This window comes from Podarcis gaigeae (genome assembly GCF_964106915.1).
Source record: "Podarcis gaigeae genome assembly, chromosome: 7".
In the NCBI taxonomy this organism is placed as follows: Eukaryota; Metazoa; Chordata; class Lepidosauria; order Squamata; family Lacertidae; genus Podarcis; species Podarcis gaigeae.
In genome coordinates this window covers 22,327,617-22,355,022 of record NC_139683.1, presented here as the reverse complement: position 1 = coordinate 22,355,022, position 27,406 = coordinate 22,327,617, and the positions used below count along the sequence as shown (strand labels likewise).

Genomic DNA, 27,406 nt, shown 5'->3' with positions numbered 1-27,406 from the left:
TTTTTTTGGGGGGGGGGATTTCTTCTCTCTTCACCTCCCTCCGAAAAATGTCAGAGGTGGTTTCATTTCACACTCATCTGCAAATGGTAGAAAAATGAATATTAGACTCAGTTATACTTTGAACCTTTGAGGAAGTTGTCATGTGAGCTTTATTAATGACATCAGAATATATGATAATTTAAATTAGATTAAAATTTAAATTAGATGAAACAGAGGAGAAGAGGAAATTGCTGTTTTCAGCACAGTACTTGTTCTTTTTATTGTACATTTCCTCCTTTAGGTATCTTTGATGTTTGCTAGACTGCCTCATGCAGCAGGAAAAGGGTTGGATGAACATTACATAATGGTCATTATCTTTTGTGATAAAGCAAGAAAAAGCATAGAGCACCTAAGGCAATTCAAAAATGTCTGAAATATCTTTGCTGTTTATTTTATGTTCAGGAGGAATAGAAAGGAGGGAAGAGTGCCTATAACATATTATGATGACACTGATATTTCCCCTACTCCTGAAAGGTATTTTGATTCATATAGTAGATGTAGATAAAAATCTGTATTAAAGCATTTTCTGAGCACCCCTGCTGTAGAATTTTGAAATAGCTAAGAATTGTGATACTTGTGTTCTTTGTGCAATATATTATTCCAAGTGATCTGTTATAAAAGGCTTGAACTAGCAGTGAGTAGTTTAGTATTGCATGAGCCGCACAGTACTTTTTCACCCAGAAGATATTTGCTGGTAGAATGTGTGCACTGCGGCCAATTTCTTCTTAACACTGTTACTTTTCTCTTATGCCCATACCTTTCCCCCCACAAGTAACAATGTCACAAATCTCTGGGTTTTTCCTGGATATCCCTACTAAGCATCTTATTTGCAGGGGTTAGGGTTATGTAGGCATTTGGGGAATCAATCCAAAGCTCTGTGCTTCTGCATTGCATGCATAGCTGCAAAAGTGAGATTTTGCAGAAACAGGAGATAACAGTGACCTCTGCATAGGGGTGATCTATTCGTACATTGGAGCTAAGTATGTGTAGTGATGCTACTGGTCTGTGAAACTTCTCTTTAAACATAGGCTTCTCCCAGTCTAAGACTTAATCGGTGCTGCACAAGTACTGTGAAAAGGACAGAGCACTGAAGCACTGATGGTCAGCTGGCTGTTCAGCCAATTCCAGGATAGTTGGTTGGATTGACAGGAGGAGGATGAGCAGGAAGCTGCTTATTATCCCTTGAAGGTTACCTCCAGCCATGCCTGTTCTAATATTTGTATCAGTTTGGTTGATGAGAGTTTATGGGTAGTTGAGACTAATGCACTAATATTAGAAACGGGTCACTTTCTCAGCTGCCTGCTAAGTAGTTTTTGCAAGCCTTGATAGTCTTAGCCACTGCTAAAGATGCTAAGGATGTTCCCCCACCCCAATAGTATCCTGTACATGGATGCTGTTTCACTATTGTGAGAGAATTCTGTATCTGTACATTTGAGTAATTATTATATGATTTGGCTAATTGCATAATAGTTTCATTATTCTGATTTTTTTGCTGTTATTATTAAACATCACACCTTATGCAATTCCTAAACCAAAAGAGATATTTCCCTATACCCAAAGTGCTTATTTACCATTGGACATGGTAAAAAAAAGGGGGGGGGGTTATTTCTGAATACTTTTGAGGATTTCTCCTGTTATCTGCTAACATAAAAGTACATATTTAGGTATTCACACACACACACTTAAAGATTCATTATATCTTGTTTTAAATTACTTCATTCTTGAATTTTATTTTCATGAAAGCACGTGGTTCTGAAATAAGTCAACCTACTTATTTCTGTAACAGTAATATGCCGTTGGTAGACATAGCAAATCACATCTGTTGTCATATCTTCTTGTCATTGCTTTATTTCCATATTTTCCCCATCTTATAAAAATTTTACAATTTTGAGTAAGTCGTTTGATTGCAGCCATGCTGCATAAGTTACACTGATGAACATAACTTGGTGAGGTCCATTAATTTCCCTGGGCCTATTGTGAATATAACTTAGTTGAATATGACCCAAAAAAATCCACTATATTGTATAAAATGCACTATTCTTGCAAACAGTATTCACATAATGTTATATATTTTTAATTACCCCAGTTAAAATATTTGTTACTCACAATGTGTGTATGGTTAGGCTAAAGAATACACATTATTATGCCACCAGTAAATGCAATGTATTATTATGTGTTTCATGGATATATGCAAAGCATTTATACACTGCTGTTGCTGCCAGCACATCTGTATGTATCCTGTATGTATCCCATAGTTACACGTGGCATACAAACCAGGATTGGCCATGGCTTCCTTCTACATGCATAGAAATTGGCAGAATAATTTGCTGTCCCATAGAGTATGAAGTGGCTCTCAGTTTCACAGCACTATAATGTCGGTGATACGGATATATGGTCTGGTGCATATATTTGATTGGAATGGCTGTTTGGTCATACATATTTTAACAGTAAAAAGAAAAAAAGGGTTCTTTGAATATATTCCGTAAAACACAAGTCTTATCAAAACAATATAACACAGAAAACCAACAAACAAACCATAGACCGAATATTAGAAGATAATAGGTCAAATGGGCTGACAGTGATTCAATGCACCAATATGTTAAGGGGGAACAGAGATGTACATCCATTCATTGAAAGAGATATACAGAAAACACTGGAAATAATTGCCAGATTAGTCAGTCAAAAATATGTTTTCATGAAAAGTGTTGATATGTAAATAGCTTCATCTTTATAACATGTCTTTATTTTAACTGCATTGCAAAGGTATTACAATGGTGCAAGTTCATGGGCAGATCATGTAGTCAATGGTTCAGCTGAAAACTATGGGTAAGTAAAGAGTGTAGTGTTACACTTCTATAATTAAAGACATGTACTCATAATTTAAATGTAGTGTTATTTTATTAATGGGTTTCACACCTGATAAGTGTAAATTTTTTCACTAGACCTAGGAGGGTTAGGTTTTAATATGACATGTCCATTATTTTCTTCTTTCCATGTTGCATCACACACATAGTTTGTTTAATTGTATGTAGATCTTTCTCAAAGAACAACAGTTACAGGTAAGCAAACCTGTTTTCTTTGAGCAGGTTTCCATACACAAGCATATGTACACGTTGTGTCCCTGTATCTGACCCTCTTTCGTAGATTATGTTCTGTTCATTTTTAATCCAAAATTACCTGTGCACTGACACTACATTTAAATTAATTAATAAGTCACGTTGTATCCCTTATTTCCAGAGTTAGTTTCAGCCTCATCATGGGAAGAGAGAGAATAGCAAATATGCTTCAAATATTTATATGAATCTGGGTTTTTAATTGGAAAAAGTTTCATAGAAGACAGATGACACAGTCTAGAGGCAGTGAAAATGAAGCAGCATAGTAGGAGCTCTTCAGGTGAAACACTGTCCATCTCCAGTTACGTGTGTTGTTGTGATTGTAGTGTCAGCTGATAGTGGTCAATCAACAGCAGAAAACTTTGGAATTTTCTGATTAACAGCAGTCTGTTGGAAACCCAAATGCCTCTGCTCTGTATGATAAAGGCTCTCATACCAAGAAGGAAGTTGTGAATTGTGAACGGCCTTTTGTTGCAATTTATGTGGTAGTGGTGCTATAATTTACCTTTCCTCCCCGGTGTTGGTTTTTTTTTTTTTTTTTTTGCATTTTTTCATTATTGGTAAACTTCTGAATAGTTCCAAACTTTATGCCACTCGTTTATAGGCCACCAAAAGCTTATATAGTAGCCCATTTCTGTGTTTCAGTAGAGAGAAAAATGAATAACGGATCTGCACACTAACATGTTGACAGTCCACTCTGGCAGGTGTTTGCAAACTGCTCCACCAAAAAAACAATTCAAGAGAAGTTACGATCCTTTTTAATTTTGTTCTGCCAGATAGATTTGCCATGCAGATATATTGCTTGGGGAACAGGAAAATTGAAGAAGCAATAGATTTTGTTTAGTGGGTCTCATTTCATGCATCCCTAGATAGTGTAAACAGCATTTGATGCAGCTAGAATAACTGGATATTTTTGAGTTACAGATAGGTAGCCGTGTTGGTCTGCCATAGTCAAAACAAAACAAAAAATTCCTTCCAGTAGCACCTTAAAGACCAACTAAGTCAGTTCTTGGTATGAGCTTTCGTGTGCATGCACACTTCTTCAGATACCTTGGAACTTCAGATACCAAGAACTGACTTAGTTGGTCTTTAAGGTGCTACTGGAAGGAATTTTTTTTTTGTTTGTTTTGGATATTTTTGAGTTTTTTGTTGTAGTTTCTTTTCATGGCACTTGGCTACATCGTTTTCTTTCCAAATATTATGATACATAGCTTAACAATAAAACCAACTTTGTTCAATGTGGTATATGAGGTGTTAGGGGAGGGGGAATACCACTGGTGGGGACACATCGTGCTCCTTCTGTGGTAGTTTGTCCACCTTTGGTCTCCACCCTGCACTTGCCTGTGGCTCCTAGAAGCTGTCAGCATAAGACAGTGGCCACACCCAGGAATGGTTTCGACTGGCCAACCAAACCAGGTGGGAGTAACAAATGGGTCTCTCATCCTTGGTGAGTTAGGAGCTTCCTTTGCACGCAAAGACAGGCTCTGGCATATTGAGCGGATGAGACCAATAGTGGTTCCAACAGTCAGGAAGAGTTTCTGCACATGCTGTAGAGGGAAGTGAGCGGTAGATGGGGCTCATCAACCTGGGAAGGTAGCCCATCTAGGAGAAGTAAAACTCTGTTCCTAAATCCCCGCTGCCTTGTGGAATATCTTCAGGAGACGAAGAGGCTAAGGAGTAAATGCTGCAGAGAAAATCCAGAGCGGAGCCCCTAAGACAGCTGGTTGTATACTGCCTCCTGGCAACTCCTGCAGCCAAGCTGGTGCCAAACATATTGCATCAGTGAGGCCGAGAGAGGGGTCTTGTTGTTTGGGCAGCCCAGGACCTTCATACACACTGCCCAAGCTTACAACCCAGTGAGGTTCATTATTGGGCCTATAAGTTATCTTATACTTTACTTAACTGGCAGGTGAATGAGAAATAAGGAAAATTAAATATATTTGGGAAGAAATAGGACTGTCTTTTACTACTTGTGTTGAGACTGGAGCATTCTGTAATAGATGATTAAGAAAAAGTCAAAATGCTACATATCATATAGCATATAAAATGTACAGAAACAGTGCAGAGGTGGGATACTAGGAAAGGAAAGAATCATATTCTCTGCCTTACATAGAGACTGGATGCATAAATCTGTTCATTTTTAATATCTGACTTTGCTTATAGGCAGCCTTGAAGTAAATGGTGGAAAATTTGTTAAAACTAATCTAGGAAACACTTTATGTATTTTTAAAACACTCCTAAAATTAAACCACATTTTTCCTTCCTATTTAATTAGCTGTTTGGATTTAACAGAGTTTATGTTGGGGTTTTTAACTTCATGGGAAGAAAATATGGAGGAAATACTTCTTATAGCTTTTAGAAATACTTTAGAAATCAGGAATTTTCACGAATAGCTTGCTGTGATAGATATTTTGGAAAAACTATTTACTGATATCATAGACTTTTGGGATATACTGCTTAGAAGCGATCACAAGTACATAATGGTGAAAATGAAATCTTATGCAAACAGATTCATTTTTTCTGGTTTGCCATAGCATACATTCATCATATATGGTCTCTTTATGACATTATTTTATTATCTCAATTCTATATTCAGTATATCTGAGCATACTTTTGCTTATATTACATATATGATAGCTTAATTTTATAATATTAGTACATATGAATTTTATGATTATATTATGCAGTATTAGTGACTGTGGTCTGCTTTAAAATGAAATCTCAGTTACTCAGTATGTAATTATTTTAAAATTGTTTTGTTGATAGCTTAATACTGGTGTTTTACCTTGGTTAAAAAATAGAAATATGAGTTGTTTGTGTGTAGCAATGGTTAAAGATGGTATGCTAACAAAGGATATTGTGTCTGTGACCAAACAGCAAATTTCCAATAGCTAGTAGAAGAATAGCATGTCCAAGGATTGAGATCCAACAGCCTTCCACAGATACAGACAGGTACTTCCAGTAAAAAGTAGCTAGTATAGCCTTGCACTTGTTACTCTTAGGTATTTGTTTGTTTTTATTGCTGTTGCAGTGCAATCAGTGTCTCTAGAAGTAGAGGAAGCCTTAAATGGTCATTAAAATGCACCATTTCCATGCTGCATTTTTGTGTTTTCATTTCTTTGTCACTGACACATTCATTGCTTTAAGTGGCTTCATTGTTTTAGCCCTGGCTGCTGCCATTACTTGTCATGTACTATGGACAGAAAACCAAATACTGTGTCTAACAAAGCAGATAGCACCTGGCCTAGGAAGCAATGAATTGTCTGTGCTCATGCATCATCATGTTTCCTAATTTGCTCATTGTAGCAATATATATAATGTTAAAACTTTCTATGTTAATGGAGTTCCCTTAATTATACATAACTTTGATGTGCAAGATTCATTTTCTACTTATGTTTAAAAGTTATGTGAATCTAATCAGCTTAGGGTGTACATAAAGATTTTGTTTAGACAAGATTATTGCAGTGTGACACAAATAGATCATTTTAACTTGTCAGGTTACATCTTAACTAATGTAATTTAAGTTCTAGTTCTGATACTGTATGTCTGGTGGATTTGTAAATTCCAAGTTCATGATGACATTTGGCCTAGTAAAAATAGGCAGAATCTACCTGCTGGGTTAAGAAACTCAGCTCTAGTCAGTGTACAGGGAAATAATGTACCGGTACTTGGATCTCTCACAAGTTGACAAAAAAATAGAGTGAGGGTTCTTTCCAGTAAAGATTGATGTTGAAGTAATTATTGTTCAAATAGTGGGATGGCAAACACTTGTCTGTAATGCAAAAAGAGTTTGAAAACATATTGGGTATTACTTTTCATTGTGATTGCAATCTACTTTTATTTTTACATAGCTTTCAGCAATTAAAGAAAGAAATACTAGTTGTGTGACTGAATATCATTAGAATGACTTAAAATTAATCACACGTGCTTGAAAAGCTTAACATGTGACAAGGCAAGGATGATCCACTGAAAAGTATAAAGAGTTTTATAATTCAGAGAGCTATTCAAGAGCTATAGGTTGGATATTGAACTAGTGTGAAGAGTATTGATTGATAATGTACCCATAAATGACTCAGGAAAAGTTGGCTGCATTAGAGAACATAGAATCTATATCTTCACAGATCCTTTTATGAACCCTGCCCTCAAGAGCATTATCTCTTTCATATATGGAGTACCTTAGTAAAATGTGTCTTTAAAAAGGTCTCGCTCTTCTTAGACCATCACTTTTAGTGTCCTGTAGATGGAAAAAGAAAGCCTTTGGCTGTGGGGGGTCTTCTTGCATTACCTTTCCAGTGTTGGAGCTGCTGCAGTGCAATTGCTTTTGGTGCCATGAGAATGACACCAGAAGTCCCAGAATACACAAGAGGAGACTATAGAAGAGCTCCTCCTGGAAACTGCACTGATGTGGAAAGGAACCACAGATTCTCTCCTATGGCCTTGGGGCTTCTGAAATTGCAGAAACTCCCACACTGTGGTGGTAAAATGACAAGCGGCTCTTAAGTAAATTTTACATAAAAGATTTTTTAAGGGGAAACCCCCCCCCTCCATCAAGACCTGTAGTTATAGACTTGACACTTCCTTGCTGCCCCGTAAATATACACCTCTCTGTTAAATGCAGCATTAGCTAAGGTGACCTTTTTTTGTTTATCCTTGACATTAAAGAAGTGAAACAGTGGATGTATTGGCAGATCAAGCTTCCTATTCAGAAAGTGAATATATAGACCCAGAAGAAAACATGAGGTAATCTTTGTGAGTTTGTCTGAGGCTAGTTGTGATACCTCCCTGATAGTTAGTATCTCCTGCTGATCATGTGTTCCAGCGTACAGTATCTGCTTGTTACGTGCTTTAGATTAAGGCTATTGGAGGATGGTATTATTCTGAACCTGTCTGTGGGGCATTTATTTAGTACCTCATTGAAAGCCTACAACCCTAAAAAATGGTTTTGTGTGGTCACATTTCTGAATAACTTTATTTGAAAACTTTTTGTTTTGACTTTTTAGGTATTATTTCATTAGGCTGATATACTAACATATTCCATTTGATGTGATCTATATTTTTCCCTCAGAAGTGCAACTAGTATTCCTGCATAGGTCATATTCAGTAGCAGATAATTTTCATCTGCTTTAAAAGAGAGGAAAAAACCAGCAACCTTCCTTGACTAAAGTTAAGCCTATTGGTTGACACCAGCATCTTTTGAACGGAAAACATTATTAATGAAAATATCAAAATCTTGAAGTCTTTTACTCATATTCAGTTATCCTAATCAAGTGTACTGACGTTAATGACAACCTTACTGACTGAGAGTGCAAGTTATGACCTTACTTTTAAAAATATTAACTTGGCTTGCTATTTTTAGTCAAGCCAATGGTTTTTATTTTTAATTCAGAGAGTCTTCACAAAACAGTAAATGACTCATTTTAATGCAGGATATCCTAGTACACAAGCTGCAGATTATGACATTATAACCCATTTAAAATGTTTTCATATACCAAATTATTAATAAAGGGACAAACTCCCTTCATACGTCTTCTGTGTTATCAGGAAGCTAACTAAAACAAAGAATGAAAAAGCTGTTAGAAATGTACATAATGTTGATCACCTCCGAACCCAGTATGATGTGGCATAATGCGTAACTATAGATAAAGGTCAATTGAGCTGCTTTTTGACTAACATTACAGGAATTGGGGACCTAGACTACCATATCAAAGATCCAGATCAACAGAACAGCGTCCTGTGGTAGAGCGGCCCAGCCCCCGCTCTCGATCCACTGAGCGTCCTGACTCAAATCTCATGAGATCGATGCCTTCATTAATGACGGGAAGATCTGCCCCTCCCTCACCTGCCTTATCGAGGTGAAACAGACAAGCCAATCAGACTAATCCTGCCCCACTAGCTCACTTTTTATTTTCCCCAAAGCTCAATGGTATTGCCTTTCATCATTGACTGATCACCAGTAGCCGTAGATACTAACCCTGCCAACGCCAAGACACTATTTATATTCCACAGGGGATATAATGGTGTGGCTGCCATTCTAATTTGTTTACTAACAATGATTAATGACATAAATAATTACATTTGTTTTTGTGATTTCTCATTTATCAGGAATCCTGGGTGATTTCTCACACCATGTGCACCTCATAACTGCCATGTATTTCTCTTACAGAATGAGAAATTGTATGTGGTCATCTGACATCGCTTATGGAATTATCACCATAACATCAAATGAAACTTTTTTTTTCTTTCAAAAAACAGTTTCTTAAATTTGATTGTATTAATTGTATGTACGATTTTAACCGCTGTTTTCTCTGATTTGCTGTGTGCATGTCCTGCATTGTTCCTGTCTAAGTAATGTATTTCTGATCAAACAGTATTGAAATAAGTAAACTGTTTTGACAAAAAGTACAGTGGACATAGCATAGAAATGTGTGGAGCTGATTGTGTCCACAGAAATTACTTTCTAGCAAAATATTATGATTCTTTGTCTTTTAGTGGTGAATTAGGATGATTAAGACCAATCATATTACTCCATTTCAGTCACTGAAATGTACATCTGCCTTATTGCTTGCCTTATATTCATAGCGGAATAAAACACTAATTCAGTATGTTAACTGAATTCTGAAACCATACGTATCTTTCTGCTGGACTTTAAAATATAGAACATATACATACACACAATTTTATGTGTATCTCTTTCTGTATGTGTTATTGCATCTGTGTGCATATATATATCTACATACATTTTCATAGACAATTTGCAGATGCAATTCCTTAAACATTACATGTATCATCCTTTTGCATAATTTTGGCTTTTTCCTCAGATGAACCTTCATTTTAGCAATAACTATGCCTTCTAAAACGCATAGGGCCGAGCTGCCACAGCTAACAAAGGTTCAACTTGTACAAAAACCATTCCTCGTTTATTTGTTTTTCAGACACCTAGGAACAAATCTATTTCACTGTTAATGGTTTCTTTTGCTGTGTCCTGTAGGTCACATGCTCGTACGGGGTCTGTCCAAACAAGCCCATCAGGTACTCCAGTAGCAGGACGCAGGGGTAGACAATTGCCACAACTCCCACCCAAGGGAACACTGGAGAGAAGTAAGTGAGCTTTTTAAAGTTCAGAGATGTTGTTGCTAAATATAAAAGTAATAGCGCTGAATGGAAACCTTTGCCTCTAAGGTTTTGAACTGGATTTTGGCAAGAGATGTGTTCTATATTGCCCATTACTTGTTTCAATAGCTTTTAAAGCTCTGTACAGTATTGGTTTCTATAATTGTCATCACAACTATAGAATTAATACGTGGATCATGATTCATCCTACCTTCATTGCAATCAAAATATAAGTTAGAACATAATCTGTAAAGTCTTCTAACGATGAACTTATAATAAACTGCACCATCCTAAAAGGTTGCAAGTGTTTGTTAATCCCATTCATTTCATAGGAATATCAGCTAATGCAGGACCATAAAATGTGACACAATGGCCCTATATACGGTACGTTCTTCGTAAATAAGGATAATTAAAGCAAATATAAAGGATGAAATGTGGAAGTACCTCTATGATGCCAGTCCTAAAATGATTAAACACAAGATGGTGGCTCACCATTATGGATGGACATTTAGTTTATGCTGCATATTATGGTCATATGTTCATTTCTACTCATGTAGTTTCCCCCTTCCCTCCAGAGACTTGTGGGGAGATGTTTATTGGTGGCTGTTGGAGAAAGAAGAGTGATGGGTGTTTGTATTGCTAGCCAAATGGGCCATGCTGCATCTGCCCACAGAGGTTACTCTTATGTGAAAAAGGCCCACATTATAAGCAGTTTGACATCTATGAATGGCTTGACACTACCTCTCAAATATAAAGTTCCTATGCAGTATCAGCCATCTGGTCAAAATATGAAGCCTGACTGATGGAGAGCCTTGGCTACTAAGCAAATTTTTCTTGAGTGTGATAGACTGTCAGATTCTGGCAACAGCTAATTTTAATTGTTTAGGTCTCACGTATGCCTCAATTATGTTTGGTTGAATCATGCTTTCCACCGTTTGAGTCCTGTTCGAAATTTTGGGAGGGAGAATTTTTATGCTTATAGGACATGAAAATAAAATACACTTTCAGCATTTACAATTAGACTTCTCAGATATTCCTACAAAATTCTGTTTAATTGCCCAGATGAGCACTCCTTCCGCTGCCTACAAATGAAGATCCGTTTTATACCTTTTGTATACTTTATGGGGTTTATGGGTTTTTTTTAATCCCATGCATTGGTTCCCTTTTCTGTTTTACTTTAATTTCCCCCAGACAGTGGAGACAAGGAGAAGGTCTGAATAGAAAGGAGGGTTTGTTTTGTGGTATAAGCCTTTTTATTCCATAGGAGGCTTTCTATGGGGGGGGGGGGACTGCTGCAATTGATGCTACTGAATTGTATAGATTTTACCTTGACTCTAAAATATTTTACATTAGTGAGGCATGTACCAACATCCACTGCACCTTTTGTAACTTAGCTTTCTATAAATAGCAACAGAGCTATGGCACTATTCAACAGCTTAACTTATTAAACTCTGTTAGACTACATTATTTAGATACATAACAGTACCCTTTGGAATCAAGGATCATATAGCAGGTTCATAGTTAAATAGAATAACAAATAGTTACAGTGCAATCCTAACCATGTCTACCCAGAAGTAAATCCTATTGAATTTAATAGGGCTTACTCCCACGTAGGTGGGTTAGGATTGCAGCCTAAGACTGAATTTACACATACACATGCTCATATGTAGGGATAAGCAGTCAAAAGCAACCTGTCACAGTGGGATGAAGAAAGAAAACAACGTAACAGAATTTAAACACATCAGTTTTGATGTAACCATTTTGGTATCCACAACTGTGTTACGAAGCACTCACTAAACGCACCAGCACCAGTCACAGAGAGTCAATTTTTCCTTGTCATGCGATTTTCCATTTTCTTTGTATATTGGACTTTGAAAATTTAATTTATTGAAACAGTAGACTGTTTGTTCAGAGATCATCATCCCAGTTTGTGTTGTCTTTTGTGTTTTGAAAACAATTGTAACAGTTAAACGTTAAGTATCAGATGAAAATATAGATATGTCTGATTGAAGGTAATAAAGTTCATTGTTCTTCAAAATGCAGACAACTTAACAATGGGAGGTAGTCCTGTGCCCTGATATCTGGACCATGGTAAAGTCATATTAACTAAATGACATTGTATATATTATATGTATACATTCACCATGTTCCAAAAAAGCACTTAGACTTACACAACATGCTTGAATTATCTCAGTGGAACGGTTTTTATTCTGAACATATGTTGTCTTATCACAAAAAATCCCTTTGAAATATTCCTGTATTTGAAAAGGAGTTTGTCATGTGACATGGAAGTTGCTGCTCAGAAAGAACAAACCCCAAATTAACTTTGTCTCATAATACTATGCACATAATATACAATGATCATGCATTAGTTTCCATGTTGTATGTATGTTGTATTTCAGCACCAAGCACATCATTAACACTAAATATGTTTAATAGTATTTAGCCGTTTTATTGTTGGCCTGGTACCTCCCATTGAATATTACTACAATGCTATCCCAGTCCAGGTACGGGTGTAGCTTGGCCACCAGTCAAAGCTGACAGAAGGCACTCTGCACCACTGAGGCCACTGAATCCATGTAGTAATGGATTCAGTAGCACCCCCAAGCTATGTGCCTGCTCCTTAAGAGGGAGTGTAACACCCTCAAAAACAGGCAGTCTCCCAGCTATCCAGTCTAGGGAACTATCACTGATAGTGCCTCTGTCCTATCTGGATTGAGCTTCAGTTTGTCGGCTCTCATCCAGTCCATTACCGAGGCAAGCCATCTAGCACATCCACTGCCATTCCTGTAATGCAAAGGAGAAATAGAGCTGCCCTTTGCCCCTGTCTCTTTCCTGCCAAGGATCATCATATAAAGTGACCAAGGAAGTTTCTGTGCCAAAGTCAAGCCAAAATCCTGATTGAAATGGGTCTAGGAAATCAGTCTCTTTCAAGAGTGCCTGGATCTGTTCAGCAACCACCCACTCGAGACCTTGCCCCTCAGAAGGGAGATTGACAACTGGCTGGCAATTACTTAGGTTTTCAGAATCTGGGGATGTTTTCTTAAGAAGCGGTCTTATTTACTGCATAGATGGCTAAATATCTCCAGTGCTGAAATGTCCTTCAGTCGCATTCATCTGAAACTTTTAGGCCAGAGTTCTAACACCATTATTAAAACAATTTTATTAAAAAGTTATATAGATTATGTTTTGTGGGTTTTCTGGATTTTTGCCTTCTCCAGCAGTGTGACTTGGATTTGGAGCAGATAGGTCCAACTAGTGATGAATCAAGTTGAATGAGCCCGTTAGCTTGTGTTTACCAAACCAATCCCCTCTGTTTTTGCAGTTCTGGGAAGCCACTGAAAATGAGAGCTTTACTAAGTCTCTGCTGGGCCACCAGAACTTTGATAATTGTCAGAACTTGACCTGATCTGGAGCTATTCCTCCCTAAGTATTTCTGTGACACTTTGTTATCTAGTTTGCATGGATTGATCTATAGTTGGTGGGTGACTTAGATGGTTGACTGTTGTGCCTTTAGAATCAAAAATTTTACTGCAAGTATCAGAATGATATTATCCAAATGTATAGTGCAGTCATACTTGAAATACTGTGTACAGTTCTGTTCACCCCATCTCAAAAAGGATGTTATAGAGCTGCAAAATATGAAGAAAAGGGGCACCAAAATAGTGTTTGAGCATCTTCTTTACAAGGAAAGGTTATACTGTTTTTGACTTTTTAATTGAGAAAAATGTGATGAGGGTCATCATCAAGGTGCTAATATGGGATGTATGGGATGAAGATGGCTAGTGGGGGAGAGGAGACTCTCTGAGCAACAGTGTCCTTATAGTTGACCTTCCAAAGCTTTAGTTCTCCAATACCCAGTATCTTGCCCAGTACTGTATAGACTGGAAAAAACATTCTAACACCATCCCAAAAAACAGTGACATTCTAAAGGAATATAAAAAGAGAAGAGAGTATAGCAAATGGAAGGCTGCTCATGCAGTAGGACTTAACCTTCTCCACACTGCTACTCCTGAAAAACCTCTTTCCTTTCATAAGGTTTATCCCCAGCTCATATTATATTATGCACCATTCCAGAACATTCCCCAACTCTCGAGGGAAATTTTTCACACAACTCTGAATCCAACTCTGTTGCTTTGGAAATTTGAGAAATATGGACCTATTTCTAATTTCCTAGTGGGTAGGATATTGGAAGGTTTTCTGTTGCCCCCACCAGCACTGTCCATATTCGACAATGTGATTTAATCAGGCTTTGTGCTTGTGAGGCTTATTGTTGGTGGATGAGGAGGATGAGCTGCAATGGAAGGCTAAGAGGAGGGGCAATGAAGAGATCAAAATGGCCCTATAGACATCTGGTGCCTGAGGTCTAGAGACAGCCCTGATACTTCCCTTTAAAAGGTAAAGGGACCCCGACCGTTAAGTCCAGTCATGGACGACTCTGGGGTCGCGGTGCTCATCTCGCTTTACTGGCCGAGGGAAATGGCATTTGTCTGCAGACAGCTGTGGCCAGCATGACTAAGCCGCTTCTGGCGAACCAGAGCAGCACTGGGAAATGCCGTTTACCTTCCCACCGGAGCGGTACCTATTTATCTACTTGCATTTTGACGTTCTTTCAAACTGCTAGGTTGGCAGAAGCAGGGACCGAGCAACAGGAGTTCACCCTGTCTTGGGGATTTGAACTGCCGACCTTTTCATCAGCAAGCCCTGGGCTCTGTGGTTTAGACCACAGTGCCACCTGCGTCCCATGATACTTCCCTTACCTGCACATAAATAACTGTTTTGATTGTGGACCTTGTAATTGATTATTATTTACCTTTGTTGATATAATTGTTGGGTTACATTGATTTAAGAAGATTTTAGTAGAACAAGTGTGAAGCTCTGTGTGTTATTATTATTGCAAATGATACATGAGGATTGTGTTTGCTTCTGTGTATTAACACTTGGGTGGTTTGGGAAGAACACTGTGTCATCTCTTATGTAATTACTAATTTTCACTCTCTGTTTTTATTGCCATAAAGATTGTGAGGAAAAACATCATACACCTGTTAGTGGGAGGAAAGGCAAGTTCATGCCATAACTACTAGATTGTGTTTGTGTAGAGCTATATTACTTGTAGTTTATGTTGCATGTTGTCTATTAGCTTAGTTAACAGTGCATTAATATTTAGTTATTGTCATACACTGATCTTCTGTCGCCTTTGACTGGACTTAACCATTTAGGGGTCCTTTACCTTTTACCTTTAACTTCTATTATTGGGAATAATATTAACAGTTTTCTTATTGCACCTATTGCAAAACGTATCCCACATTGCAACCGGGAATGCTCGTTTGACCCAGCACAGCTGTTGGGGAAGAAGGGAGCCGTATCTGGAACCTCATGCCTGCTGCAAAGTGCTTTACACTCTTTGCAACGACACAGACAGCAGAGACTGTGGGTGAGGCTGAGAGATTCATTGCTGGGTCCTCAGGGGGCAGAGCTTCTGGGGCAAACCAAAGTGCAGATTTTGAAAGTCTGGCAGACCTGCCCAGCTTCCACCATCACAGCTTCCAGCCAATCTTCCCACCTACCCTCTACTTGTATTTATTGTAATTGCGATTCCATTTTCCAGATTTTTACACTGTTTAAAATGAGTGCATTCCTATGGACAATTTGTTGGCTGCTGGATTCAGGACGTGGTGGGGTGGATGGGGTGGAAATTTTACCCACAGGCAGACCGATCATTTCCTGTGGGCTTTTGCTTACCTCACAGCAATTGTCAAAACTTTCCTACAGCGGAAGAAGCATTTGGCTGGATCCTTAGGAGGGAGGGACAGAGGAAGGGCACCTGGCCGCAGCCCAACGGTGGATCCCCCTAAGGGACCTTGGAGGGTGGAAATTTCTGTCCAGAAGCCCGGCTCAGGTGCTGACAGGCCATTGCACCCCCCCCACCAGTGGCCAGAGGAGGTTCGGCAGAAGTAGTTCACACTGTGGTGAACCCCAGCAGTGGTCAGCCTCAGCTGCTAAAATACAGCTCATTAACAAGCAGGCAGGCTGGTTGGTCACATGGATACATGCCCAATGCCTACCCTAAACCTCTTGCATTGTAATCAATGAAGTTACAGCCTAATTGAATCCAGCGTAATTGTGTGTGTGTTGTCATTTGCTGCCTGCTTCTGCACCCCCCCACAGCTACAATGTACATGGGCCTGCCGTGTACACTATGTAAGACAGAAAGGACAATATGCAACAGCAGCTAGAATATTTTGACTGTGATCCTGTATGCTGTTAAGCTGTTTAAATCTTCTGGGACAGATGGGATTTAAGCAGCCTGTCTGCAAGATTACAGTCTTGAAATGCACTTGAAGCTGAGGAGGCCAAGAGAAATTAAGTGAACTCAAGCCTGGTGTATGTGTATGATCTTCCTTGCTATGGATTCAGTGATCCCTGTAGGGTCCTGTTTTACACTACCCACTCTTAGTGCAAGCTAGTTAAGTTTGGAATAATTTGGGATGGAAGGAGAGAAGCAGGGTTCTGATGAGCCCTTTCGGCATCACTCCAGCAATGGGAGCTGCACCCACATTAGGAAAGAGCACCCATTACAAGTTTAGTCTAATTTCTTCATGGTCCTGAGAATCAAGCTTTCAACTTTTGCCTATTTCCATGCTTATAGTGTTTAGAAGGGAGGTATCTGAAAAGCTGCAAAACTCAAGTATATTTTGCTGGTTCTCTCTCTCTCTGTATGAGCGCATTGTTACAAGAATATAAACACAGGTGCAAATCTATTATGCTATCTATACAGAAGAAAGCAATGTTGAATTTTCCTCGTTGAGTTTATTTAAAATGTGCAAGCAAAATAAAACCTAGTTAATCTAATCAAAACAATAAATGCAAATTATAGTGTTAAGGAATTAATGTGCCAAATCATTTATTTATTTGGCTTTTTTGCTTACAATATTTATATGTTGCCTTTCTGCCAATGCACTCACAGCTGCTTACAGTTTAAAACAGTGATGGCCAAACCTGGCCCTCCAGCTGTTTTTGGACTACAACAACTTCCATCATCCCTAGCTAACAGAACCAGTGGTCGGGGATGATGGGAATTGTAGTCCCAAAACAGCTGGAGGGCCAAGTTTGGCCATCACTGGTTTAAAATAATGGCAAACACTCTAATGGATAAAAGTACAAAATGGAAAAAGAGATAGGAAGAAAAAAAGGAAAGTAAATTGTATGGGTACAAACACACTAATGGAGCAAATCCAGTGCCCCTGCCAGTGTGTTTCCACTACCCCACCTTGTGCTTTGCCCCTCCCCCTCTCTCATCTGATAAGTAGCTGCAGGTGGTCAGTTAAGCATCTCTGCAGTACCATGCCATACACTAATGTTTCTTTCAGCTTGGAAGAGAAGAGAGGCAGATGAAAGAGATGAGGAAACTTATGTCTTGTTTTGTTTTCAAAAGAGTTGGGTTGCCTAACAATCATTATAGCATCAGACCTTCCTTCTTGTTGGAACTTCTGTTCATGAAGTCCTAAATTTAAGAGGTATTTTACACATAGGGAAGTTTATTCCTGCTTCACTGCTATCCAGGTATCACAGTTTATCTGCAAGTACAGTATGTGCAATCCAGTGCACATTTACTTTGTGTAAATCTATTGAATTGGATGGGATTTTCTTCTGAGTAGAAATGCATAGTATAGCACTTTGGAACACTAAAACGTCTGAGAACCGGGTGCTGGACTAGATGGGCCATTGGCCTGATCCAGAAAGCTATTTTTGTGTTCTTATGTCCTTACAAAAGATTAAACCAATTTTTGGTGAATGGGTATATCAAGACTGTAAGCCAAGCAGCTAAATAGATCCTTTATGTTCAGAGCCAGTAAATCTCTGAGCCACAGACAGTGGTGACACACAGCGGGAAGGCTATAATCTTCATGACTTCTTGTGAGTTTCCAGAGTCTTCTGAGTAGCCACTTTTGAAAACTTTGATCTGATCTAACAAGGTAGTTTGTAATTTGTTAGCTGGCAGTAAAACCAGCAAGGAATTCCAAAATGTGCATTATATTATATATTATATTTTCTACCTATTTTGGGACATACTGGTTAGTTTGAATTGGGGATGGGGGGAGAACACCATTATAAATAACTAATACTGCAATCCTAAACACATTTATCTGGGAGTAAGCCCCACAATGGGACTTATTTATGGGTAAATATGCATAGGCTTTTGCTATAAGCAAGCCTAAATAATTAAGCCAAATATAAATGAGCCTACTGCTACTAAGTCAACATTTGTGTTACTGAAATAATTTTTATGTCCCCCATTTTTACCCCTGACTATACCCCTTCCTCTGTTGCCTCCCTTATGTCAAATTTTAGATCGTAAGATCCTTCGTGCAGGGGCCTAACAATAAAGAGTCATGTAAATTAATAGCACTAAAATAAACATACAAATAAAACTGCTGTTTTTAAGAATTATATTGGCTATATATTATATTAGCTTTTTTGTAGTAGGAAGCTCTAAACCTAAACATACTTTAATCCTTGTAAAATACTACATGGTCAACGAAGAAAAAACAGAATCTAGTTCTGGCCCTACCAGTGATTGTACTTTAGACTGAACTTCATCAAATGATGTTAGGTATCTTACAGAAGTTAATTAATGTTTCTGACAAGCTCTGATTTCTTTTGGTTTACGCTAGAAGTTACATGGGAAGACCAGCAGAAAAAGGTGAATGGTACAATAACTGATGACAAATCATTGCCAAGAAAGAAACATCATACTCAGCCAGGTTTGTCAGGGTTTGGAAAACCACCTGAAAGCATGAGACTATAAAATTGTTACATTTCATGCTTTTGTAATGAGTGTGTGCTTAATGTACCTTTTTTCACTTTGTGATTTTTATTTTTATTTTTAGTTTGTAGCAATTATTTAGATTAGTCATGTGGCACAGTTTCTTTTTTTAGAGTAGCGAAAATAGAGCCACTTGTGTTAGAAAGCCCATTAATTAAAAAACGTGCTTGGCTTAAGTTAGTAATTTTTTACAAAAATGTTCCATTCTTTTGTCATAATTGATACATTTTAAAATCAGGAATTAAACATGTTCAAGGGTATTAAATGACCAAAGCCAGGAGGGTTTTAGGAGGTTGGTCTGGGTTATTTTTACTATGGGGGAAAGGGGCATAATGTGGTTGTAAATGACAAAGTGGCGAAGGAATGTGGAGCCAAAAGAGTGCGGGAGGGGGAATAGAAAACAAGGTGTTGGTGAAAGGGGTTATTATGAAAGCAAAATATATAAACAATGGTGTTTGGAAGTGAGTGGATTGTAAGAGTCATGCTGAAAAGGAATCAACTTTCTCTAAGAAGATGGGAAAACATGCATGCAATAAATGGGAAATCTGAATGGCTAGAAATCAGCCATTGTTACATTTGAAAGCTATATAGTTGGGATTTGGGGCAGACGGGGTGCTTGTTTGCTGAGAGGGGTGTGGAATGTGAAGATCTAACATATGCTGTGTTAGATGTATGGATAGTGGGTGATATCCAACATCAGACTACTTTTGCAACATACTTTGTCTCTCTCCCCTACTGCCCCCCAATGTGATACCCAAAATGTGTTCTGGAATCTTGGGGGAGCCTCTGGAACAGATTTTGGAAATATGTGCAGGACTGTAAGGAAAGTAGAGGAAGGGGAAGTCAGTTCCATCAACTGGTGCAAAGTTGATAGCATTCCACAAGTTGTGAGTAGGTTAGAAGGCCTGACTATTTGTGCCCAAAAGATGGATCCAATATGCCTTAATTATTCTGTCAGATTGTATCTACTTGAATAGATGAGCAATCATTTGCCAGGAGGGATACATTTGATTGAAAAAGAATTATTTGCATTCAGTTCCTTGCTTTTCCTTGCAGGTCTGCAGCTTTCTCCTACTCTCAAGGATACATATGAGATTGTAAAAGTCAAGTTTATAACAGTGTAAGGGAAGCTACCTTTCCCAGATAGTGTCACTAAAAGTCCTCTGTACTCTTGTTCTCTCAAAATGTTCCTCTGCCATCGCTCACTTTTAGATGTGGGTTATAAGTGAAGTAAAAAAGAGAAATACTGTCAAAGTACTAGCTTTCCATTCTGTCAGCAATTAATTTATAGCTCAACACTGAGCCCTGTTTTGAGACCAATTCAGAATTGCCAACCTCCTTGCAGATATAAATTCTTTGTTTATGTGTTGTTAGTACCTTCTTAAAAACCCCACTGACCTTTCTGTTCTATCTTAATATAACTTCCAAGTCTCGTGATCTGGAGACATAATCATGTTTGGACATATTTGTGGAGTAGAAACAAGGTTGCCTGATCTATAGGCCCTTTTTAGATCAACTGTACATAGGTGTGGAGACATGATAACTATCTATAAAGGTGATTATAAACTACATTACTGAAGATCTCCCATGCCTTTGAGTGATGCAAAACACATTACTGGACTGTGCTGAAAGAGCAGACCAGACTACCGTACTTATACCGTAGGAGGAAATTGCTTGTTGCAACTTTATCTGGAATATGGGTGTTTATTTAACATTTGCCAAACTTTTGTAATCTTAGTAATTGGCTACTGTAACGTGTTCCATTGATTACTAATGCTCAGAACCTTCAGGTAGCATAAGATACAGGCTCCCACTGACTATCAAGCATGGGATGTGGAGAGCATGTCCAAGTGTGGTAGCTGCACCAGCTGCAAGAAAGATTCTAAGTCAGGGGCCTTGCATATTTGAGGCATCTTTCTCTATATAGTCACCAGCTGAAATCTATGGAGAAGGTTCTGCTTACAATTCCTTTATTAAGTATTCAAAATGGGGATCTTGGGGACAGGTTCCACCCAACTGATTGGTGGAACTGATGGGAAGCGTTATTAAAATGGAATTACCAAAATAATAATAATAATAATAATAATAATAATAATAATAATAATAATAATAATATCATCTTTATTGTCATAGAACAACAAGTCTTGCTGAAGCAGAACCAGTGTAGCTTCCAAGAGAATATATCCTTCCTGACTAACCCTTTAGAGTTATTTGACAGTATCAATAAGCATATGGATAGGGGTGATCCAATCCAACAATGTACAGTATACAGTACTTAGATTTTCAAAAAACTTTTGATAAAGTCTCAGTTCTCACAATAGAGGGATTTAAGAAGTGGGGTTCCCCAACTATATGTATTGGGACCTGTGCTTTTTACTTGCACATGAATGACCTTAAGTTAGAGGTGAGCAATGAGGGAACCAAGTTTGCTGATGACACTTGGATAAGAACAAAAGGGAATTTCAAGGAGCTCCAAAAGGAGCTCCCCAAACTGGATGAATGGGCATTAAATGACAAATGTGGTTCAATGAATGCAAGTGTAAAGTGATGCACAGTTGGACAAATAATACTAACTTCACCTATGCAATGATGGGGTTTGAACTGGTGGTGACTGGGGTTGTAGTGGATAGCTCAATGAAGCTGTTGGCCCAGCAAGTGAAAAAGGCCTAATTCTATGCCAAGGATCATTAGGCAAGGGGTTGAAAATAAATGCCAATATCGTAATGTCATCATATGAACATATGGTGAGACTATATTTGGGATACTGTATACAGTTCTGGCCACTTCATCTCAAAAAGGATATTGTAGAGCTGGCATAGGTTCAGAAAAGGGCAAGCAAAATAATCAAGGGAGTGGAGGAATTCTCATTCAAGGAAAAGATTACATTCAGAGCTTTTTAGTTTAGGGGAGAAAGATGAGTAAGGAGCAGAGACAGGACAGCTATATATAAAAATATTCATAATGTGGAGAAAGTCTATGGAGCAAAGTTTCTCTCCCTTTCTCATAAAACTAGAATGAAGCTGGGTGTTGGGAGATTCAGGACAGCAAAAGGAAATGCTTCTTTAACAATATAATTTGCTGCCAAAAGATTAGGGGATTAAACAAATTCATGGAGGATAAGGCTATCAGTGGCTACTAGCCATGATGGCTATATACTGCTATCAATATTGGAGGCAACATACCTCTGAATACCAGTTACTGATAATCAACAGTGCAATGAGTGCTGTTGTGCCAGGGCTTGCCTACCTATGAAGCACGGTGAGCCAGTCCTCTCAGGTGGCAGATCTGGGCCTGGGGGGAATCAACCTCTTTGTATTTTAAGCCATTAATGTTGTAGGAACCTTAGTCTGCTGGGAATATCCCCTGCTCCATGCAGCTTCACTTTGCCTGCTAAAGAGCCAGGCATTTGGGGAAGAGGGCAGGCAGAGCCTTGATGGACCAGATGCAACTGTGAATTAAGATTATATTAGGGCTGATGAATTCTGAGAAGATTTTGAATATATGAATGGCTTATGGGATTCAAAATTATTTGGTAATTTATGCTGACTTTAATAAAAAAAGGAGTGAAAAGCTGCCCAGGTCAGTTGTATTGCTTTAAGTGGGTAGTTCTTAATTTAGTTTCAAATTGTCTAATGCCACATTTTGGACTCCCATACTGTTTTTGCTTCATCTGTATTAATTGCTAATCATTAAATCAGATGTATGAAGTATGTGATTGAGGGGAAATATAATTTTCTGGTTAGGTTAGAGCCATGCATGATCTGAATTCTATCTTCCTGTAAGCCCAATTGCACTCGGTCAAGCTGCCAGTTTTAACTTACCTTGTCTTTCAGCCTTTAGTTGCTTAGCTTGATTAATAGTTCAAATATATATATGCATTTGTTCAATTAATATTCATTCTAACTGGGCATTCTAGAAAGCATGGATTCCCCCCCCCCCCGAAAATGTGATTTTTTCACTGCTTTCCTGCTATGTAAGGAAGATGGTTCATCTTCATTCAAAATAGACAATATAAAGTTTCTAAACTACTTAATAATGTGAAAATGAATAAAAAAATCAGAGCTAACATTTAATTTTATCCCAGAATAAATCTTTAGGTAAGCTGAATATTCGTGGACTGAACACATCTCTTTCTTTCCTCTTTCCTAGCCACACTGGTTGGACAGCTTAAATACTGTTTTTCTCCCCCGATCACTAACATTTTTCTGTTCCTTTCTGGTTCAAATGAATACTTTGTTCCTTTTGGTGTTTCTTGTGTTTTCTTTTTCCCATTGACTGATTATGCGCTGCAGGTTTCTTTCTCAAACAATTGTGGCCCTTTCCCTCAGTGTCAGTTTTTCCTTCTGAGTACATCCTCTCACGTCCATCTTCTTTGTGTCTCTGTCTGTCCATTACACAACGTGATAACAGAAGAAGTGGACTCATCAAGGAGAAGAAACCCAGGTCTGTCTCTTCTATTGGTTTTCTCTGTTCTACTTTCCTTCTAATTTGTCCTGTGATTTTTGGCATTACATTTCTCACATCACATTTCTCTCATGTATGTACACATACATAACTTTCTTTCCCTTATTCTGTCATCACTAGAAAAGAATGAAACCTTAGGTGTTTGCTATTTGATTAATTATTTTGGATAGGGTACTAAATATACTGAAAATTAAAGCAGGCATTTTCATGATGTATTACATTAACAATGTGGGGAGAAAACATTTTCATTTGTATTTATTTGTAGCTGGCTGTCACTATATTCTGTTTATTTAGATTTCTAGGTAATCCTAACAGTTACAACTCATCTATATAAGATTTATGTTTAAATTATTAGCTATAGGACAATTTGTTAATTAAAATATTCTCTAGCCATAGTGAAGAGGGTCATTGGCCACAAAACTAGGTTGAACATGATCTATGTACTTCAAATAGCAGCCACTGGCTAAGGAAATTAGAAGAAGAATAGCTGATGTAAAAAGGATTAAAGGTTCAAAGAAGCCCAGTTCTTCCTTATGTGTTTTCCAGTACAAAATAATAGGAAAGTAGAGTGGTTATACTTGCCCATTATTAATCTGAATTATGCCATATAATAAAGGGCAACTCTATGTGCACACGGATAGAATTCAGAGGAACAGATCTGTTAGAGGGCAGTATGATACTTCTGTGTCTGAACATGCTACCCTTGTAACAAGTTTCAGCATATGATAAAACTTGCACAAAGCATTTAGTGCAAGGCAAGGTGCCTCCAAACATCTCATTAAATAATATACCATTTCACCTTTTGTAGAAGTTTAATTTCCCACACATGGTGCTATTCCTGCTTCTACCAAAGTGGCATGGTTCACATTTGCACCTTTGTTTATTTATTTATTTATTTATTTATTTAACTTATACTGCTTGATCATAAAAAACTTCAAAGTGGTTTACAGAAATAATAAAACAATAAAATTATTAGTATAAACAATTAAACCATTAAACACTTCTCAATAGCTCTGCTGCTAAATAGATTAAGATTCTTAATCTCTGGGTTGTGGGTTTGAGCCCCATGTTGGGCTAAAGATTCCTGGATTCTTATGGGTTAAAAAGCCACTGCTTCTTCATTGTACGATATTGGTCTTTTTATCTGCTGGCATGCTTTGTTCCAATAGAAGATGTTGGGAAATTGCTTTCTAGGACCCTGTACCTGAAATGATCCATTCTAGTATGTTCCATGGCTGTTGTTGTTTTTTGTAGCCAGAAGTGGGAAACACTGCTGCAGCTGCTAGTTTTCCTTCCCAGTTCAACAGCATCTGAGGAGCCTCTCTAGGTGGGCAGGTTGAGGGAGAGGGAAAGCTGCTGAATGTTCCTCAGCATCTCTGATGCATTGGTCAACTTTTCCAGGAGGGCAGTGGGTACCACCAACTCGCTGTCCTGTTTCTTGGCCTTCTGAGTCCTTGAAGTGGTGGGGTATGGGGCTGGTGGTGTCAGAAGCAGCAGCAGCTGGGGTCAAAAGGCAGGTGCTCTCGCCAGATCATGAAGTCTGTTATGTAGGTGGAGGAGACATGCTCCCTGTGGGCTCCCGGCAGGACCTCCCCTGGCCAAGCTACCTGCAGCATCCCTGGCTTCCTGGTGCAGCACAGGTGCCAGGTTTGCTTTATGCACCCTGGACCACACATAGAAGTGAAAAACTTCTCCATCAGCCCATCCTCTCCTTCCTATGGTTGTGTCCCTTTATTCCTTAGATTTTTTTGTTTGATTTCTCTTCCATTTCAAAACATTTACATAGTTCAGAATAAAAGACCTAGACCTTGACATGACCCTAACGCTAGAATGTTTTGGATACTTCATTTACAATTAAGTGGTGTACAAATTCTGTTAAATAACGAAAAATAAAATAGTATGATTGATAGCTCTTAGTGGACTTTGACTTCCCATGGTTTGTTTATAAATGAAGCAATTCTATTCACAAGAAGCTGGCATGAAGCAAGCCAGTATAATTTAAGTTGGTGTAAAGATATGCCTGACCCAAACCCCATTGAGCAGTGGGGCTGCTTCTGCTGCTCTTCCTAAGCCTGGCAAAGAGGAAACAAGCATTTAAAATACTGTTCCATGCTGGGTTACCAATTCACATGACCAAGCTGAGTGGGCTTAGGAAGCAACCTAAGTCCCTCCTTTCTTGCCGTGCCCCCACCACACTACCAGAACACCCATTTTGGGGGGACTTACACCAGTTTCGTCTCATTTAGGTTTGGTTCAGCCAGCTGAGCTAGGATGAGCAAGTTACACTGGTGTATCTGCAGCTGAGCTGTGACTGGACACTTAATGCCACCTGAACCAGGAAGCAGCTGGCTTCATCCTAAGCTGCTTCATCCTAAACTGCTTAGCCTGGAGGATCTTGTGTTGAATTTTCCCCATAGTGGCTAACTGGTTGCACATCATCTGAATGCAGTATGCTATCTGGCTTCTACCAGTTTTATCCAATTTTTATCAAGATTTGGTATAAACTTTGCCCGCAGTTTCTCTCCTAAAGAGTATATCCAAAGTATATCCAAAGGTTTGTCAGATTCCTGCTTTAATGCTGCATCTTTATTTTAGTAGTGTGTGGTACCTTGGTACTTACTTATGTTTTTCCATTGTTAGATGTTGTGGACCTTATTACAGAGCCTCTTCATTCATGAATACTCTTCTCACTACTCTTGAATTCTTTGTTTCTGGTCTATAGCCCCATTACATTATCCTGCCTCAATTGCACACATAAGAATATATCATTTATTAGGGTGACATACATTTTACACTGTTATTTTAAGGAAGTATGAACGGTTACCCCATTCTCTTTCTTGCAGCACAGTAGCTGATAAGCAGAAACACTTACATACCCCACCTAAACATTTGTGGTACTGCATCAACAGTGCTGGTGTTTAATTGTGGTTTGGAGTGTGGTAGCATAGCAGTTGGAAAATACAGCTTAGTTGGTGGCAAAGTGCTTTAGGTTCAAGAAAGTTTTTTTACTGTCGTCTTCAAATTCAATAAGTTGGTTACGTAACCCAAACAAACTTTGTTTCTCCAAAATATATCAATGTGTATGGACTACTCAAAACATGTTTTTTGTGTTTTTATTCTTCATATGAATAGGTTTCATGGGTCAGGCTGTGATTTTTCTTACTCAAAATCTGTATTTCTGATTTGGAAATCTCACACCTCTATGTGGGATTAATTGGATGAGAAATTGTGCTTAGAAAATGTCAGAAACTATCTTTAATGCTAACAAAGCCCCCCCCCCCAGCAGCATCTGTTTGTTTTAATTCACCTATCATCGCCTCATCTTGTTTCCATTTTTCTAAAAGCAAAAGCTTCAAACACAGATCTAGTCTAAGACAAATCAGTCTTCTTCAGCCTGAGGCCCATGTTCCCTCATGGGCAACCTTCGGGGGGCGGGGGGCACATGCCAGTGGAAGAGACAAAGGGTGGTGTATATGACTCCTACCTTTGTACAGTAAGCAGCAATCCAGACACACATAAACACACACACACACCACCTCCAGTAACACAGGCAAGAGGCATTATTACAGGTCAAAGCAAAAGCACTCAAGGAGGGATCAGAGGATGGCCAGTGAGGGGTGAGGCGTGGTGAGACATTAAGTCATTTTAATGTGGGGAGGGTTGTCTGACTATTCAGCATTGAATGAATAATATGTACTACATTTTCAGAATGCTTTAGCATTCAACAGTAAAGCTTCTTGCAGCACATGCAGATTATAAATTACAACAATGTCATTCTGAAAGTCACTGTAAAAGATAAACCCCTAATATATACTTGGTTACTGCAGCTTATTCACCAGCATCATGGTTAATT

General features: G+C 38.4%; 1 protein-coding gene across 29 annotated transcripts in view; it reads left to right on the top strand.

Moving 5' to 3' along the window:
- Positions 1–27,406, top strand: part of RIMS2 (regulating synaptic membrane exocytosis 2) — a 348,435-nt gene that overhangs the window by 230,784 nt on the left and 90,245 nt on the right. For 9 of the 29 annotated variants that reach the window (XM_083748876.1, XM_083748874.1, XM_083748872.1 and 6 more), the window contains 2 exons: positions 8,831–9,004; positions 10,141–10,250. In XM_083748876.1, coding sequence (XP_083605002.1) covers positions 8,831–9,004; positions 10,141–10,250 — 284 coding nt within the window. Of the gene's footprint in view, positions 1–441; positions 514–2,802; positions 2,866–6,029; positions 6,105–7,814; positions 7,893–8,830; positions 9,005–10,140; positions 10,251–15,280; positions 15,323–18,937; positions 19,028–23,499; positions 23,533–27,406 lie in introns of all 29 variants that reach the window. The other 20 variants (XM_083748888.1, XM_083748895.1, XM_083748898.1 and 17 more) reach the window with 9 other exon arrangements.